Source organism: Bombus vosnesenskii, unplaced genomic scaffold, assembly GCF_011952255.1.
Source record: "Bombus vosnesenskii isolate JDL3184/JDL3185 unplaced genomic scaffold, Bvos_JDL3184-5_v1.1 scf7180000016275, whole genome shotgun sequence".
NCBI lineage: Eukaryota > Metazoa > Arthropoda > Insecta > Hymenoptera > Apidae > Bombus > Bombus vosnesenskii.
The window spans coordinates 930,653-950,206 of record NW_022884344.1 but is presented as its reverse complement, the minus strand read 5'-3'; the positions used below and the strand labels follow the sequence as shown (position 1 = coordinate 950,206).

The 19,554-nt window shown below is 26.9% G+C and overlaps 1 protein-coding gene across 7 annotated transcripts; it reads right to left on the bottom strand.

Annotated features, from left to right (window-relative positions):
• Window positions 1-411: 411 nt before the first annotated feature.
• Window positions 412-15,547, bottom strand: LOC117242654 (transcription initiation factor TFIID subunit 3). 7 transcript variants are annotated; one of them, XM_033509509.1, is made up of 11 exons: window positions 15,412-15,547; window positions 14,553-14,724; window positions 14,163-14,405; window positions 12,046-13,223; window positions 11,334-11,906; window positions 9,411-9,590; window positions 9,203-9,303; window positions 8,656-9,001; window positions 4,393-4,487; window positions 1,424-1,524; window positions 412-801 (listed from the first exon to the last, which is right to left on the bottom strand). In XM_033509509.1, the coding sequence occupies exons 2-11, from the start codon at window positions 14,716-14,718 to the stop codon at window positions 737-739; spliced, it is 3,048 nt and encodes a 1,015-aa protein (XP_033365400.1). In that variant the 5' UTR covers window positions 14,719-14,724; window positions 15,412-15,547; the 3' UTR covers window positions 412-736. The 7 variants fall into 7 exon arrangements, with proteins under 7 accessions (XP_033365400.1, XP_033365394.1, XP_033365395.1 ...); XM_033509503.1 differs by having other exon boundaries at window positions 15,321-15,421; XM_033509504.1 differs by having other exon boundaries at window positions 8,656-8,986; window positions 15,321-15,421.
• Between the last annotated feature and the right edge of the window lie 4,007 nt (window positions 15,548-19,554).

The following is a 19,554-nucleotide window of genomic DNA, read 5'->3' as shown; positions in this document are numbered from 1 at the left end:
AAACTTGGACATATTGATCGCAAGAAAATATATTTAACATAATTTCAATTGTTTATATGAAACGTATTGAAAATATCACTTATTAATTATTTTAGAATACAACAGATAGGTTCAGAAATAAACTGAATGAAAATTTATTTTACTACAAGTTTAAATTTGTTCAAAAATTGAATTATTATTCTATAATTTGTATCATTTTGAAATTGTATCAAATTAATTGTAGCTGTACATGTATTACATTGTATATTCCACTAGTGTAATATACATATTGTATATTTCTTTCATCATAAAAAGAATATAACTGTTGCAAACAATTAATATTATACGATCTTGTCACTTTTTCAATTAGCTATCAACGTGTTAAGATTAAACCATAAATTTATATTGATGATCACAAAAGATAACATTTTCTAAGTCAACTGGATTGCACTATCTTTCATCTTTTTGCTCTGTTTCTTTACAGTCTTAACCTTCATAATAGTCTTCCCAGACTTTCCCTTGATTGGTAGAGATTTTTCTTTTAATGATTTCATTTGTAACTTCACTTCTGCTTTTGATAATTTTTTGCTTTTTATACTCTTTACACCAAGCTTGCTGTCTTTTTTAACTTTGGTAGTAGTTTGAATCCCTATACCGGATCTTATACAAGACCCGGGTAGCTTGTACTAGGCAGCAACTTTCACTTTTTTCTTCCTCTTTTTCTTCTTTTTATCATGATGAAGTTCTTGTTTTTTGGCTATACAGGTGCGACAGTACCAATCCTCATTGTCAGCTGGTGGTACTTGCATACCAACACACACCCTATATGATTGAGAATATGTAAATTAAACACACACACAGAAAACATAAATCAACTAAATCTCGAGGCAAAAAAGAATTCTTAAGTTTTAATTATGTCATTTCATCATCGTCTATATTGTAAAGGTAATTGTACTTTGTTATGTTTTTTAAAAAGCAAAGGATAAAGAAAGAAAATAACAAAGTATTAACAAGATAAAATGTGAGGAAAAAAGCGGAATTTATTGGAGGAACAAAAGGTAAAAAAAGTAATAAAAAAAAGAAGTTAAAATAATATAGTGTAAATATAGTGATATTAAAAACTCATATTTAAGTTGTAGTTAAAAAAATAATTTAATAATTAAAATTTTTTATTTCTAGTGGATGTGTAATTTTTCTATTTTTAATATGTTCTCTAAAAAAGTAATCTGCTATGGTTTTTTGTATTTCAATTTACATAACATTTTTATAATATAAGAAGAAGTGTTAAAAGATACATAATATTAGAATTGTTTATATTTTTAAGTGTTTTAGTCAATTTGTAAAAAGAAAGGTAAAGATATGTTCATTTATATTAGAAAACAGCCTTTCTTAAAAATTTATGGTATAGCTCCAAATAATTATTGTTTTATCAACATTTACTTACCAATGATACCATGCATCACAATCATCACAACCAACCATAGGTGATCCATCATCTTGGTTACCACATGCAGGACAGAACCAAACTTTATGACCACCTTGATCCTGAAAAACTCATATGACGATAAAAATACAACATACTTCTCTTTTATGATATGTTTGGATAAACCAACCCATCTTTTGTATTTTGTTAACATGTTAATAATATGTTACTAAAAAGATATGTAATGTACATTAAACTCTTAACATATTTAAGAATTGTATCTTACTGTTTATACTATAATTAGAAAATTGAAGAACTGATAAAAAATATGTGACCAAAGGTACTCAGTAGATGATAAAATTGTTATAGTCCAAAATTAATGAACACTTTTTATATAATTTATATATATATAAAATAAAAAATATAATATAACAATTGTATATAATACTTATTATAATCTGAATAACAATATTGATGTTATGTATGTATACATATATACGCATTTATATATAATTTTATAATGTTATATATGTAAATACATAATATCTTTAGTAAGCTGAGATATAAATGAAAAGAGATCAAAGTTGAATGAAACTGAAATATTTCTGAATTAAAGTAGATACATAATTATGATTATTAACATTTATAAACTAATGAAATATCTGTTACAAAAGTTAATTAAAATTTTTCATAACAAAACCAATACCTTGAAAATAATACAGAATTTATGTAATTACCATACCACATACATATATTTATATCTATCATTAAATGCAACTTATGATTTAAAAGAATAATGTATGCTGATGAATTATGATGAATTATGAATAATGTATGCATGTAATGAACATGAATATAAGTAGGGAAGGAATAACACATTTACACAAAAGTTAAGGTGCTGGTCTGCGGTAATTAAACAAATTTTCACTTGGCCCACAAATATGTTTTATAATAAATGCTCATTTGCAATTTATATTTCAATTATCCAAGAACCAAGTTATCATTAATTTAGAAAAAAATTATTTAATATTTCAGGTGTATATATTTTATTAGAATTAGATATTTATCATATTTAGTACTGAAAGTTTAATTATATTCAAAATGCTTATTGTCAGATACAATATTTGCATGTCTACCCTTATTTGAATCTAATCTATTTAATAATAATTTTTTGTTTCTATATTTAAAAGTAGTACCTATAATAGACAATAAATAAGAAGTCAAATATGAACAATGCACATACAAAGTGAATCACCTAACTTTAGGACCAAAAATTTCTCTATTGTCTTTAATGATATGAAAATATTTAAGTAAGGAAATATTTGTTACAGAAGACTAAATATTATGATAGAAATTTTTTTTAAAGCTATGGTTTTTAAGATTTTAAAGCCACTAACAATGTTTTAAATGATATGATATATTTTTGTTTCTACAACATTGAAGTTGATAGAAAGAAAAATTCATTCATATATAATTTTTAATTTTTATAAAAGATAATTTATAATGTAGAAACATAATGTATGTCTCTTCTAAGATAATTTTCATATCTTAAAAATTGGACTTACTGAAATAGATGAATAAATATTAAACATAGAACACCAGAAAATTGTATGAGCTAAATATGATTTTCAATAATATTTCAGTTATTAATATGAAAAATTTCTTAATATCTACACACACTGTTTCTACTTTAGATTGTATTTTTTAAAAATTATTCTCTAATAACCCAAACATTCCCCATAACCCATTCTCTAAATGACCTAAACATCGACATTATGATTTTTTATGATAATATTTGTTTTTTCATAACAAACTCTTCTATCTGAAACATTTTCTTTCTAACACTAAAAATATAGGAGAAATTTTAAATTTTTATGTTAGATAACTCATCTTGTATAAGACGATGCAATGTATAAACATCAAGATATATGTTGTATGTTATAATTATTTAACCTTATTAGCATATAATATAATTATATATAAAAATAATATTTTCATGTTTATTATATGTTATTAATATATTGGTTGCATCAGACTCTTATTACATAAATTAATCTAAGTAAAAGATAATGAAGACTCATTTAAAATATTCTAAACTGATAATTTCAATAAGTAAAGTTACTGTATATATTGGTTTCCATACAAATAGAAATCTTGTGTGTATTATTGTTTTATATAATTTAATTTGTAATAGTTACATATTTCTATCTTCCTTCATATAGTTTTACGTAAAGTTATCTAAATGTATAAATATCCATATATATTAATATCAGCTGTAATATTTATTTGTTTATAAATATTAAAAAGCTTTCTTTTATAGAGGCACAGATAAATATATAAATAAATAGATAGATAGATATAGAGAGAGAATGAGAAAAGAAGAAAAACAATATTTTATTATTATATAAGTTTGATTAGCATATATAATCTGTAATGTAAGAGAAAAATTATTCTATTTTCAATATAAAATAATTTTACATAAAATAATTTTTAATAAACTTTCATTTATCCAGTTAAAGCTTTATTTATCAAGTTTTTAAATTTAATTCAAATGCTTTTTTCACACTCAATTGTCATTATATTTAAACATGAAAATTATAAATTAAATATGTGTATATAAATAAAATTATGAATTATATATATATTAATATGTTTAAATCACATATATTATTGTTATAAAATATATACGAAGTTTTTTATATTATAAATATATGTTCTTTTTATGTTCATTTATCTATGTATATAGTTACATAAGTTGTAATTGTTATTAAAGGCAGTTTCAAGAAATTTTATAATAGGAATTTAAGAACAGTAAATGTTTTCACATTAAAAGTTGAAAACTTTTCTAATATCATAACCATGATAGATTCAGGCAGAAGCTAAAGACAACGCACAAACCCATATTTCGATAAAATTGACACAGATAGAAAATAGATGATACTTTACAAGGAGTATCTAATGACTTTTGTTTAGAATGGGAATGTACTCACCACAGTAGTGGTTGGTGTTGGGGGCAGCGCAATCCTGCCATTTTCTTTGTCTTCCTTAGCATCATCCTTTTTAAGAGCTGCATCTGCTTTCGTCTCTGTGCCGTTAAAACCGTTCGTTATATTCCTAATTGTTCTGCATGCTATGCTTAATAACGACATGCAAGTTGCATGCAATCAACCAATCCTTTGCTATTTTGTAAACTATTTCATATTTCCCCCTTTCTGTATTATAATAGTTATTCATTCAGTTTTAAGAAACTATAAAGTATATTGTTTATTAGTGTACTTATTCCCTTCTAAAATTAAATTTCTTATAATAGAAACTTTTTATTATCTATTTAAAGATTGTTATCTTTAAGTAAATGCTTCAATTAAATTTGTTCATAAAAAGGTATTTATATATTTTTTAAAATTTTAGCAAATTAAATTAAAATCATGAGTATATTATCTATTTTTTAAAAATTCTAGAGTTATATATAGTTAAGTTATACATTATTATTTCTCTAATGAAAGAAAAGGAATAAATAAGAATAAAAAATAACAGTAAATATATTAAATACTGGGCTTTTTGTAATTTTAAATTACATTTTACTTTTGTGCAAATAATAAATTCATTTATAATTTACTGGCCCCTGTATTTCTTTAAAAATAGGAGATTAATATAATATTGTCAATTATTTACTCATTTTATTCATTATTATATATTGCATCAAGTGTATTGTCTCCATATCACTTATTTTATCGACTTTTATGCAAGGAAGTATAATACTACTTTTACATCTTTAGATGTTTTAACATTGCATGTCATATAAAAACTGTAACTGAATTATATTACAATATTTCTGTTAATTTAGTGTATTTTAAATGTTCTAATGTAGGATAACACATATTATAATATAATGCATACATAGATATGAACTACCAAAAAATTAAATTAAAAGTATTTTTTTTCTTTTTTGCCTGTAATTATTTAAAGAAAACAAAAAAAGAAAAGAAAAGAATAAATTTGGCCAATTGTATCTAATATCAATTCTTTCAAATGCAATATAAAATATCTACTTTATATTGAAAGAGCAAAAGAATTACTGAATTAAAAATGTTTAGTTATATATAATATATGTCGGAGTCAGGTTGGCATTTTGGAGCGTTCTATGAACCTTTACTTATTTTACCGTCGCGAATGTAGCTAATATTTATCAGCACAAATGTGGGCACTACAAGAGGCTATGAGTAATGGCAATAGGATGTTCGAGATGTGACAATGAATTCAGGTTCGATAACGAATCCACGGTCCACGGGGAAATCCTGCTGTCCTTCCATCTCCGACATATATAACATATTATATATATTAATATATATATCAATGTGTGTGTGTGTGTGTGTGTATTGATTTAATATTTTATAATAATCTTTTTTTTAAATTGATTATATTTTTAATGCCATGTATATAAATTTATAAAAAATTTCAAAAAAATTCATAAGCACCTATGTTAACTTTCTTCAGTAATCAATATCTTAAAATTATCCCTGTACATTATGTATATAAATAAGATATTAAAATTTAAAAAGTAAAGCATAATGTATTTTATTATTACTGGTCATATATAGAATGCTCCTAGACACTCACCTTAAAAAAACCTAGAATACTATGTTTAATATTTTCTTTTTCTTATAGAAAATGCTGAGCAAAAAGATTACTGGAAATATATATTTGTAAATATATTAAATCTTCCATCTTAAAAGATTAAGAAGGAAGGTTGAAAAACTTTGTATATTATACTTTTTGAATGTTACACATAAGGTCTGAAATTATTATATTTGATAACATGTAATAACATATAAATTTAATAAAACATAATAAATCAACTTCTTATGGAAAATATTGTATAAAGCTTTTAAACAATTATGTTTCACTAAATATAAAATAACTAATATTTTATTCAAATTTACTTTTTATAAAAATAAGCTATGTGCTTATTTATAAAATATTCATAAAAAGTAATAACATTTTATCAATAAAAATTTTTACGTTATTTACAAATTACTTTTAGCAAAAAACTTTTTTGAAAAAAGTTAAAAGACAAGTATCTATATGCTTATTATTAATATGATATAATTGTTCAATAAAATTACTTGTACCAATAAAAATGCCATGCACTTATTTTTTGGTAGTTTATGGAAAATATTAATACACTTACTCAAAAAAGCTTTTAGAATCTGTACTATCCTAAAAAAGATACATTTGCAATATATTTTATATTTTATTTTCCCTAATATAACACCCAATATTTGTTAAAATAATTTCTCAAACTCTTAATTGTAAATAAAGTTTAATAGAATGTCCAAACCTAATCTATAGATTATTGCATTTGAAACAAAATTGGATATTCCATTTAGAACAATCTAACGATTTTTTTTAAATTAAATTTTACCATGTTTTTAGATAGAAACTTTTGAATCCATCTTTATGAAGTTATACAAGAATATTCCTTTCTCCATTAAGATCAATCTATTTAAGCTACATGAAATATACCATATGTGCATTTGCATTACAGAAGAAAATACTAAAAGAAAAAAAAAAAGAAAGTTTAAAAATCCATTTCAATAGCAGTGTAAGATCAGAAAGGTCTTAGAACTTAGTTTTCTTTAAATTAGTCATTTATAAAATTTGTGGCTATTTAATAATACTTATTATTAAAATATTTTATCATTGAAAAAATGAAAATGGATATTCTCAAAATATCTAATGGAATTAAGTTCTGAGACTTCTTTCAATACAAAAGATTCCACCTAATTGAATGTGATAGAAGTGCTAAAATTTGAAATAATCAAGTATATTGGTAATCACAACATGAAATACGTAACAATTCTAATGTAGGCTATAAAGTTGTTCTACATACACACTTTAGAGACAAATGAATCTATACAACAAAGCAGGCCAAATGAAAATTATACCGTCACCGCAAGTCATGAATGCATAGAAAGTAAAAAATGAAATATTGGGAAGCAGGGTTGTTGGATGGAGTGAAAATGGTATCAATGAATTGAGTTAATCTTTGCATAAAAAATAATCAGCTATATACGTAAAAAATGATTGAGACATTTTATATCTACATGAAATGTTTGATTGAAATTTAAATAAATTATCTGATATATTCTCATTTGAAGTATGTATAAAAACGCAAGAATGTTTAAATATTATAGCAATATTAATCTAAACAAAACTATGAATGATTATAATTAATAAATAATCAATTTAATGAAGGAGGGCTGTCATCTCAGCTTACTATACGAGATTTATTATAAAATAAAATTTTTTTCTCATCTGTGCCATTGTTTATCATTAATTCAAATCGTTTTTCTGTGTATGTACATATACTATTTTATAGTATGCTACATCCTTATGTAACACATATATTTTATATTTTAATATATGCCATAACAAATATCTTAACCCCTTGCGGACTACCACTGCATATGTGCGTTCTGCGTAAACCATCAATTTGGACGAGTAACTCATGTATGCGTTTGACGAAAACAACTGATAGAGCCGAACGACTCATATATATGTCCCGCGTAAACGCGTTCGGCGAAAACAATTGATAGAACTAAAAGACTCATATGTGTGTCATTTTATTTATCCTGTGGAGAATTTGTATATGTACATATGTCTAGAATTTGACATTTATGAACGAAAAGCGCGTCTAAGCAGAAATGAGCACTGACAATTTTAAATGACTATCGCGGCAGCAGCTCGGCCCCACGGTACGGTTGACTTCGAACCGTACCGTCCGCAAAGGATTAATTTGTATGTATATAAGAAGCAATGAATTTAATAAAAAATATAACTATTTTTATTGACACATTTAATAAAATTATATTATATTATTTAATAAATTATATTATATTATTTAATATATATATATAAAATTATATTATTTAATAAAATTTATATTAATAAAAAGGAGGAAAACACGATTTATATCTCAACTATTTCAACTATAAACGAGAAAAGATATGTTAAAATCGATCATAAAAATTTAAGAAAATAATGATTAAAAATGATTATAATATTATTTCTTTTGAATGTGTAAGTTATGACAGCCCTATTATGATTCAATTGTAATTTTATAAAAAGGTATCTGATTCTTAACATATTTGAAATATTCTGAAATATTTGAAAACCTAATTAAATGTTATACTTAAAAATATAACATTTTTATATATTTGAAGTATATGATTATCATATAAAAATGTACTTACAAAATAATACGGTGGTGGTTGTTGTTGCGTCAGAGGAGGTGGGAGCTTAGGAGCAGGATCAAATTGAGATGGAGGAGTCTCTCTTTGAGGTAAGGCTTTGAAGAGAGATTTCTTTGCTCGAGGAACTGTTGCAAGTGGCACACTAGTAAGATTGGCAGAGAAAGTATCTGTAGGAAGAGCAGGGCTTCCATCTAATGTTCCCTCCTCTGTTTTCTTACTTGCCGACTTTTGCTTTGGCGGCCGCGTTACTAATGCTGATATTTTCGCCAACTCAGGACTTGGTTCTCGTTTCGTCTCATCCTCTGGTTTCTTCAGCAATGTCTTTATAGTTCTATAACACATTTCCCTAATAATAATGTATGCGTTATTAAATACAATGCGTGTGTTCAACATTAACGCATAATACGATTCTTCGTACAACAAGAAAACAAACACAACAGAAATCCTTATAATAGCACAATAAGAAAACAAAACACATGAATTGAAATCATCACAAAAAAACTTATTGAAACTAAAAGAAGAAAATTAAAATTATCTGTGAACTTACATTTTCTTCATCGGAGCAGCATCAGGCGTTGGAGGTCTTGGAGAAGCTGTACCTAATTTTAGTGTTATTTTTGGTACAGCTTCTGAAATTTTATCTTCTTTCTATAATAAAAAGAAGTTAAAACATTAGTCTCTTAATTTCAAATAATCTCACAAAAAATAATAGAAAAGAAGGCAGTAGAAATATTTATAAAAAGTGACTCTTCTACCTCTTTCTCTTTTCGCTTATCTTTCTTTTCTTTCTTTTCTTTAATTTTATCCACCTTTTCCTTTTTATCCATTTTATCCTTTTTTTCTTTTATTTTCTCCCCTTTCTCTTTGTGCTTTTCTTTCTTATCTTTCTTCTTTTTTAATTTATCTTTCTTTTCTTTCTTATGTTCCTTTGATTTCTGAAAATAAAATTTATATGTAATAATTATTTAATAATAAAACTGATATACATATACATTTTTATAAATTATTTGGGGAAAATGTTATTTTAAGTTTTAATATTTCACATTATCAGTTTACTTCCAATAAAATTTTGATTTTGATTATCTAAATAAGTCTGTTAAATCGATATTCAAAACTTTGTACTAAATTTTGATTTTTGGAATTTCCTGAATTTAACCGTTTGAAACCAAAAAAACAAAATTATCATTTCAAACATTAAATCGAACATCTTATTTCTATTCGAATTATTTTTAATAGAAATTATTATACAATAAAGTGTATAATTGGTGAAATTCCATCAATTGAAATGAATTCATACCTGATCATATTATATTTGAGTAATTTTAAAAATGTTCATTAGACCTCAAATGACTTCGAGTATCATTTATTTTAACTTATGTATTTGTTTTTTTAATCGAAAGTTCGACTATTCAATAATTAGAAGTTATTTTGAAAAATCTTTCCTTTAAATCTTAATCGCACATATCATTGTTCTTTATTGTATTCAGAGAGTTTGATTCTAAATATAATTTAGTTTTACCGCTATAAGAACTTATTTTTTTCATTCGAAAATTTCAAATAAATCTTGCAATTCTCTTCCTTTATCTTTAGTCTAGAGAAATTATTATATTCTTTGACATTTTTTTACAACATACATATTTTATGCATAAAGTTAATTTGGAAATTAACATCTCAATAAAGTATTAAAAATTTTTAACTCAAATAAAATAAGCAAATTTATATCTTCATTCTGTAAACTCATTTACAAATATAACAATACGATATAAAAATTACTTAGTAGCTTTAAACTCTTCTGAATAAAATAAAAAACAATTATCCATAAAATTAGTAAAATAGGAGATGGAATTGTATACAATACAAATACATCAAAATTAGTAAAAATTACAACTTTTATAAACAATATCTCCTTAATTATTAAGTTTTGATAATAATTTATGTTTAAAATCATGCTTTAAATCGAGTATTAATTTTGCATGTGTCATAAACATAATGTGTTATAAAATAACTTATACTTTGTTCTTCCCCTTTCTTGGTTGAATCAATGATTTTAATATAACTCATAATTATACATACAGATATGTGATTCACATAACTAAAAACGGCTTAATATACTGAAATCTGTTTGATAAATTTGAATTATTCTTGTTTTAGCTCTTTGTAATCTGCGTATCTAGGCATATCTTTTATTTCTTTACTTGTTTTCTCGTACAATGTGAAGACTGAACTTCAAAAAAACACATATTTTTAGAAAATTTGGAATTTGTGTAATGTACTGCTATATAAATCACCTATAATCTCTTTGTGTCCTCTTAGAGCGGACATCTGAACTTGTTAAACTTACGATGTTCCTTCAAACGGGGACAGCCGAGTGCAAAGGGTCAAATATGTGTTAGATTTGATTTATTCCACTAGGAGTTAAACTGGTTGGAAAATATCTTGTTAACATCTTTTTTCCATGTAAATTTTTGAGCTAATGCATTAAAAAACCCCTGCGACTTATCAAATTTGAAATCAAAATGATTAAAAAATCAACCTCCTAATTTTCCAAATGTCATTTATATGAATATTTATATATATTACAAATGTATAAATAGTAAACACATTAACTTTTATATGTTAACATTGCGATAATTGTTAAAGCTGAAAAAATTTAAGTAACTAGTAAAATAAAAAATTACCTTATCATTTTTATCCTGTTTTTCAATTTTGGGACTTTTTGAAGATAATAACGGCACAATAGGTACTGGTTTAGGGTACATATTTGGTGCTGCAAGTGCAGATGATAAAGGCGGTGCAACGGTACTCGTAGGAACTGGTGGAGGTATCTCTTTGTCCTGTTTGACCGCCTTTGATTTATCTCCTTTTTCTCTCTCCGTTTTTTCGTATTTTGTCATTGAAGGCATTGCTTCAGTAGAGGAAGGTGTTGAAGGAAGCTTTTCCCGATCGAGAGATTTGGTTCTTTGTAAAGTGGAGAAATCTTCAGATTTTGGTGGTAAATTTAAAAAGCGAGGTGGTAATGGTAAATTTGACATTGTTGGATGAGCGCCACTACTACCTCTTCCTATAGGTAATGGAAATCTAGGAAACATTGGATGCGGTATTAAACCAGGTGCTGGAGGAAATGTGGGGAAAAAAGGAAATGGAAGTGTCGGTGGAAAACTTGGTTCTTTGGAAATCTGAGGTTCAGGTGCCTGTGGTGTTTTCGGTCGATCTAGTATATCCTGTTCTGGCGCATCGTTGATAATCTTTGTCTGAAAAACGGTAATCGCATATCGGCGATGTCTTTCAGCGTCTTCTTCAAGCAATTAATAGTGCTCGCATACACGTATACGCACGCGTGCACTTGTGTTAATATCATATAATGCTATTTTTAAATAAAAGTCAACCTACCTTTTTTGGACTAACGCAATGTTTTGGGCTTCTTGATTTTAATTCCTTTTTTTTATTAATCTTTTCTTTTCTCTTCTTTTTATGATCTGTAGGTGTTGTGGGCATGTTCAATTCCGGAGTTCTTGGTGTACTGGGAGTTCCTGGTGGTGACATATCATCAAACATGTAAACATCTGATCCTGGACTTTGTAAACCAATTAATTCTCCTCCATCTGGTTGAAGGTGGACGTCTGGCGTATGTGGAGTCTTTTTTTCTTCTCGTTTCACATCACTATCATTACGCAATGCTTGTTTATCAATATTTTCATCAATAACTAAACCAGGTGAACTTTCTCTTGAATCAAGTTCTTTGTATTTATGTTGTATGTCTGATATGTCTTTTTCTTTATCCTCTCGTGGTTTTGAAATCTTTTTAAAAATGTTCAATTTTTGCTTATCTGGCTCTGATGGAAGTTTATCAATAGTGTCTTCTTTTTTTTCATTAGATGGTGGAGATCTACCAGTAACGTCGACTAATTTTTCTGGTTTTGTCTTTGGTTGTGTACTTTTTTGTAATTTTGGGCTAATAGCTGTTTTAGGTGATACTAATTTAGGAGTAGATGGTCTGCTTGATGAGCTTGGCATAGTACTTTGTAATTTCCCACCTACTGACTTTAAAGGTTTTAATTTAGCTAATTCTTTCATACCAGCCAACTTTTTAATTTTATTATCGTCTATCTTATCTGGTTTAAATAATTCCTTAGCACGATTCTTTTTCTTATTTTCTTTATCAAGTTTACAATCTTCTAATCCTTTCTTTACAATCTTTTTCGGTTTTTTATCATACTTTAGTTCGGGGGGTACCATAGGATAAGAACTAGGTTGTGACGAATCTGAACAAGTTTGATGGGGGGTTCTTGCTTCAGGTAGTTTTCCTTCTCGAGCAGGCGATAAAAAACCTGAAGTAGTCATCATGACACTATGAATTTCACGTAATGGTCTACCTTCTTCCAGTACTTTTACACGCTTTGTTATAGGACTTTCAAATGAGACAGGATCTCCTGGTCGCTTAAATACTACTTGTGGTGACATCCTATGAGGAGATACATTTATAGAACTGTTACTTGATGTACCACTATTCAATGTTAAGTCGGATGTTCCATTTAATAAATTTTCTGCTTTCTCTGCTATATATTCTTCTGTAAAATAATGTGAACAATATGTAAATTAATAAAATTTCACTCTAATTGTATAATTTCCTGTTTATTAAAATTATTTGAGATCATTAATTAAATTGATATTTATTTTTCTACAAGAAGTTGAGATACTAAATATTCAATATTTTTATTAGCAATAGTTTGCATGTTAGGTGTAAGCATATCTTAATATACATACAAATTTGACAAAATCTCTTTTTACATGAACAATTACTTCATAGATTATTGATCACGACAATTGTTTATAGATATACTAACTTTTCTAATAAAGCAATGTAGACTAAAATAATATTTTATCCTTATATTTCCATTACATTATGATGATCTCAAATAAAAATAAAATTTTATGTAATAAGAAAAAAGTCTGTCATATTATATATATAAGAATCTAAATATTTCTTATATTGCTTAAGTTATTCATCATTGTAACAGCAAAATAAGATATATTTTATCAAGATAGATTGTACGAAGAATTACAATCTACATTTATGCAAAATTTGACAGTTTTGATGAAATTCTTTCCAATTTTCATATCTAAAAAGCAAAACATTTGAAACATTGGGTTGTAAATAGTATAGTAAATAATAGTAATAGTAATAAATAACATAAATAATTTTGATCAAATAAAGAAAAATATTGAATTTAACCAAACTTACTTATGTTACAACCCAATATATAAGCAAAATAAATTTCTTTATGTTCATTTCAATGCTTTATCTTTACTTAAAAGCTTTCTTTGGTACAATCAATACATGTGGTTGAAATAACTTGTTGTGTTTTTAAAAGGTTATCCTGCATTTCAGAAATACTTTATTAGGAGCCTTATCTGGGGTTAAACAATGACATTAATATGAATATAAAATATTTTGTTATTCAGTTTTAAAACATTATATGTGTATTTATATGCGAGTAATAATTTACCTTCAGTATCAGGAAACATGGCTGGTAAATGTTCATGTACATGTACGGGCCTTGTTACAACTTCCCGGCTTCCAGGTTTCAAAAAATTTAGATGATTTTCTCGTTGCACCGGAAATTTTGGTACTGTTACAGGACATGGGACAGAATCTACATTTTTTATATATTCTGTTAACTCTTGTATATCAATATTCATATGTCGAAATGCTAAACCTAAATCATCAAGATTTGCTTCTGTTCTTCCCACTGAAAAAACATTTAATATTATATTTAAAATGAAACTACTATGATTTAACTTTTATATACTGCGTAATTATTTATAAAGCCAATAGAACTATCTTGATATTGTTTAAAACTTCAATTAAATCTCTGTAATATTTTAAAAATACTTACAGATTTCTGCATATTGATGAGCAAGTCTTGAAATTTGTAAAATATATTCTTGCATAAGATCAACCATAAATTCTAATGGTGTAGAATTGATTGAATGCCATCCAATCGTTTGACAAATTTGAGCAACCACCATTTTTAAAACACTCCTACTATATTCTATTGACATCTTCAACTGAAAAAAATAATACAAAATTATTAATTATAATGGAAAGTAGCAAAAATCGATAACTGAAAGAACATTACTAGAACTTTATAGTTTAATACAGATATGTGTCATCTTTTAGTAAAATAGTGGGATTCAATAAATTATTTTCATTAGATGTAAAAATGATTTAATATGAAATTTTGCTTTCACTCACCAACGTAAAAGAAATTATATAAGTTCTAATTCTTTCGTTTATTAATATAAAATATCTACATACATTTCTATTCTACTACTCAGCTTCATTTAGCACTTCGATGTTAAGTCATGCAATTCATTTTGATAATAATACACGTTTCATTTATAATGTACGTAACACAATGAATGTAGAACGAAATCCGTTTTTATTGCTTTCACATTTTTTAAATGTATTTTTGCTTCTTCATAACCATTGATGCACATTATACACCATATACGATAATGGCGGATAATTTCTTTAGTCATAGAAGTAAAAAAGATAGCGTCGTCTTAGTTGTATTTGACTCATTTCTGTTAAAGTATAAAATCTAGCCAGACTCGAGTATTAAAAATGTTCTATCATTATTATTACATTACTTGTTACATACATTTACATCGATTTTATTATACGAATATAATTTTATGTAACCACAAATTAATTCCATAACAAATTTGACAAAAAAAAGATATGATTTTTACTAAAAGTTATTTTCTTTATTACAAAAGAAATATCAAGATGTTATATTCCATATTTATTCACTTTTATTCAAATCACAAGATAATATCATCAATCACAATACATATGCATTTCGATATTTATTAAATCCACAGACTAATAAATGGAGAGATGATTCTATTGTAAGTGTAACTAAGTACAGAGATAGGTATCTTACATACTCTAATATCACGACGAATAGATATATCTAGTACAGTTTCAGTCCTTTTTACAAAGTAATATATGTAAATGTAAACAAAATTTTTACTCGGTAATATAGCATAATATATTTATCTATATCTTTTGTATAATGAAAAAATAAAATTGAATCGTTAGTTCCGTCGTTTCATTAAACAATACATTTGTAGTAATAATTATTAGAAATATGAAAAAATTACTTGTTAAATAATAATTTGTGTAGCATTCAATAAATAGAAACGAATAATTGCTGCAATAATAATCTCAATCCAGAAAGAAAATTTTAAGGTAATACCTATATGTATGTAAAAAATATATATTACTTATGTAAGTAATATATGATTCCTAATATCAGATACCTAATATAAATATTACGTAAATAAAAGTTGCTCATATATCGAAAGTATAAAAGAAGCCGTCCGAAAATTGAGTCGCGAACAATCAACATGGAAGACAAGAAGTTCACATTCTGCGCATGCGTGATATGCTATGAATGTTTTAAACAGAGACAGGATTCTCTACCCACCTCTATCTGTCTCGCAAAAACGAGAATTTTGTTGTGTTTTCCCTAGTGAGTGTCACAACCCATTTATATGATGGACATAGGGATATCGTATGAACCGACCATAAACTTCACGGACAGTTGCGAAGTATGAAGCTACTTACGAGAGCGGAAAACAAGGTCATGTGGTACTTTGGGGCCGCATTGCTTATTGGTTCGAGCATAAACGCGCAAAATAACGTTCATGACAAAATTTTTTCATCAACTTTATTATTTATTACATGTACATTTATTGGTCCTTAAATAAGATTCGTTTATTAAATACAATTCGCATACTTGTTGATGAGATTATAAATTTCAATATGGCGGATTAATATTGTGTTTACATGTGGCGACACTGTATCGTTGAATATAATTCCTATGTTCGCCGCAACAAATTGCGGAAGGCGCAAGAAACACTAATTTTTTTCCAGATCGGTATGTCAGGACCTGAAACACAAAGCTGCATAAAGTCCCATCTAATGTCATGTCTACCCCGTCCTTATTCAATGAAAGTACATCCATGTTGCGATAATGCCAGGGAATGAATATTATATATAAGCACATATATTTATAAAAAGTAAAAATCCAAATATTGTCGGAAATCACAATAAAGGACTTATTTAGCGACAAATCAAAGTAAATCCGAAGAAAAATGTGGGAATTGGAAGGAAATTGATGTCAGAAAGTTATTTGCCCTCAGAAAGAAATTTCGAACGGAACAGTTTGCAGGACACTAAGAAAAGAAGAATATAATGGTAGAGTTGCACGAAAGAAATCGACCTTTAAGGTAAATGGACAGAAACGTATAGAATTTGCAAAAGCGTTTATAAATCGTGATCATAGTTTTTGGAAATGAATCTGCGATCATTTCCGATGAAACTGAAATTAACTTATTTGAACGAGATAGGAAGAAACAAGTTGTATGCCCAATAATCAACCACGGAGAAGGATCTTTTATGTTACGGGGATGCATTATATGGAGGAGGATCATTCTTTAACATATACGAATAAAGTATATATATCTGTTATTGAATATATATGTTTGTATTCAATTTCCCGCCAATTTTCATTACCAACATAGGTGTGCGCTCAGTTTTGTAAGTAACTGTAAACCATACGAAATTTTGTGTTTAAATAATTAACATCGTTGTTGTTTCATACGTTCAAAATAGCGATGAGAATTGAAAATCTCGCCGATAGTAGAGTGCGATCTTTTTAAATACTGAAAACGTTCGTCAACCTTTCCAACATTTTAAATGGAAGGTATTGAAGGATCGTGCCTACACTTGGCTTATAACAGGTAGGTACACCCTAGACTTGGCTCCAAACGAATATCATATTTTTTTAAAAGATTTATTATTAGTTTTTAATACGTTGACGCTTCACAGGGAACGATCATTTAATCCTATTGCGTTCTTTGAATCATTTTAGATCCAACAACCTTCGTAACATAATATTCTGTGGATAGATGAATATGAGTTTTTATGGTGTAGACTAGCGATTTTTTGTGTGTCATATAGAAATTTCAGTATGACCTTGATATTTTATCGAAGGAAAAATTTTTTGGAAATTTTGTATATTGCAATTTGCAAGCACTGTGATGGGATATAATTATCGTGATAATAATAATAAAATTTGAAATCCGAAATGCACAAGTTGCAAGACACTTTTTGTAAACATACACTTAGTGGAACTTAGTATACAACACGAATAGCAGTCTTAAGCATAGAATTAGTTGTAAAAATGGTCTCATGGTAAATATTGCTTATTAATATAGTGAACAATTGACTGTTCATTTACTTTGATGATTCTTGTTATAGTGCTAGTTTAGTTTCGTTATAGTGCTAATCAGATATCAAAATAGTTTGTACGATTTACACGTAAAGGGTCTAAATGTGTTTGAATACTTTTTTGATCTATTGTTATATTCTAAATCATTAGAAGAATCGATCAAATCATCATTATAGGAAAATTTTAAGGTAAAGTTCTCACTGCTCGTTACAAAATTATTTAGATCGTATAACAGGACATTGAAAGCGAGTGCCGCCCTGTACACATGTATACGCCTAGTCTGCTTTTCTTCTGACCGATTACCTTTCCCACGGCGGCTTACAGGAACATAACCGCGTTTATATTACAGTCTGTCGTGCGCATTTAGTCACAGGCGAGCGTGCACATACACGGGCAAACTTTAACATACGGTTCACTATGAGAAATTCTCATTGCGAGGGCGATTGTCTGTTGCAATCATGAAACATCGCCACTGATCCAGTTTGAAAATCAAACCTGTAGAATCTCTATACACGATTAAATCGATGAAATAATGTTTATTAGGATGCGCGCACGCGTTTCTTTCCATTCGAATCAACGAGTTTCGTTTAATTTGTGCAGATCTATTTATGTAATTAAATATATTCACATATCTGCCAACTTAGCAATTCTGATAGCGAGTACATGCCTTTTCAATGTTTTACACACGTACCCTTGTAATATGATATATTGTGGGAACAAAAATGATACAAGTTCATTATTAGATTAGCTTTATAATGTACTTGAATTTGTGATATTGTACTTGATTACAATATTACCCTTGACTTTGATAACATTCACTGTTAGTCTTCGAATACTCGTAGAACCAATGACCACAATTGTCTATACATTTTTTAATGTTACTTAATAATATGCGTAACATAAAAGTACAATTAAAAATAATTGTCATGATCTGTTTTAATTTTATAAATCTATTTTTCTATTTACTATATGGATATAGATATATGCTGATATGATATATATATATATATATGGATATAAACATTGAAATGTGCGAAAATGTATAAAATATCTGTAATGTGCAAGAATATATGAAATATGCAAAGTAAGGTACTTTTTATAGCAGTTAGGGGATGAAGAGAATTTTTATTTAGGTCCCATTTTTTTAATGACGTACACGAAAATTTAAATTTGCATAATATCCTCTAGGAAGTTATTTTATCTTCTTATGTAATTATTTGTAATAATAGTAACTAATAATGGCACAGTAATATTAACTATTTTATTGGCAATATTTATTTATTGGGACATTTATACATTTTTAAATTCTCAAATGTGTCAGTCAGAATAATAATAGCGGCGTATCTCCAATTTTATTAAAATCAAAATCATACCACATACATGTTCAAGACAATTAAAAAGTATCGGTATAACAATTAAGTATCTCCATATATATTATTTTTACCATATTAAACAAGATGATATACTTGTACATTAAATATATGCAACATTAGTGGGAGTTACACCGCCATTATTTTGGACCACTCAAATAATACTTACGATTATATTTACGTGGATATATATTAATGTAATAAGTGGGCTTATTAAAATCAAA

Coding starts and splice junctions, on each gene's coding strand:
- LOC117242654 (XM_033509503.1), bottom strand. CDS start 15,377: ATGGAATTAATTTGTGGTTACATAAAATTATATTCGTATAATAAAATC. Junction 11,907..12,045: donor ATTGCGTTAGTCCAAAAAAG/GTAGGTTGACTT, acceptor ACCGTTTTTCAG/ACAAAGATTATCAACGATGC. Junction 4,488..8,655: donor AACCACCACCGTATTATTTT/GTAAGTACATTT, acceptor TTAACGGCACAG/AGACGAAAGCAGATGCAGCT.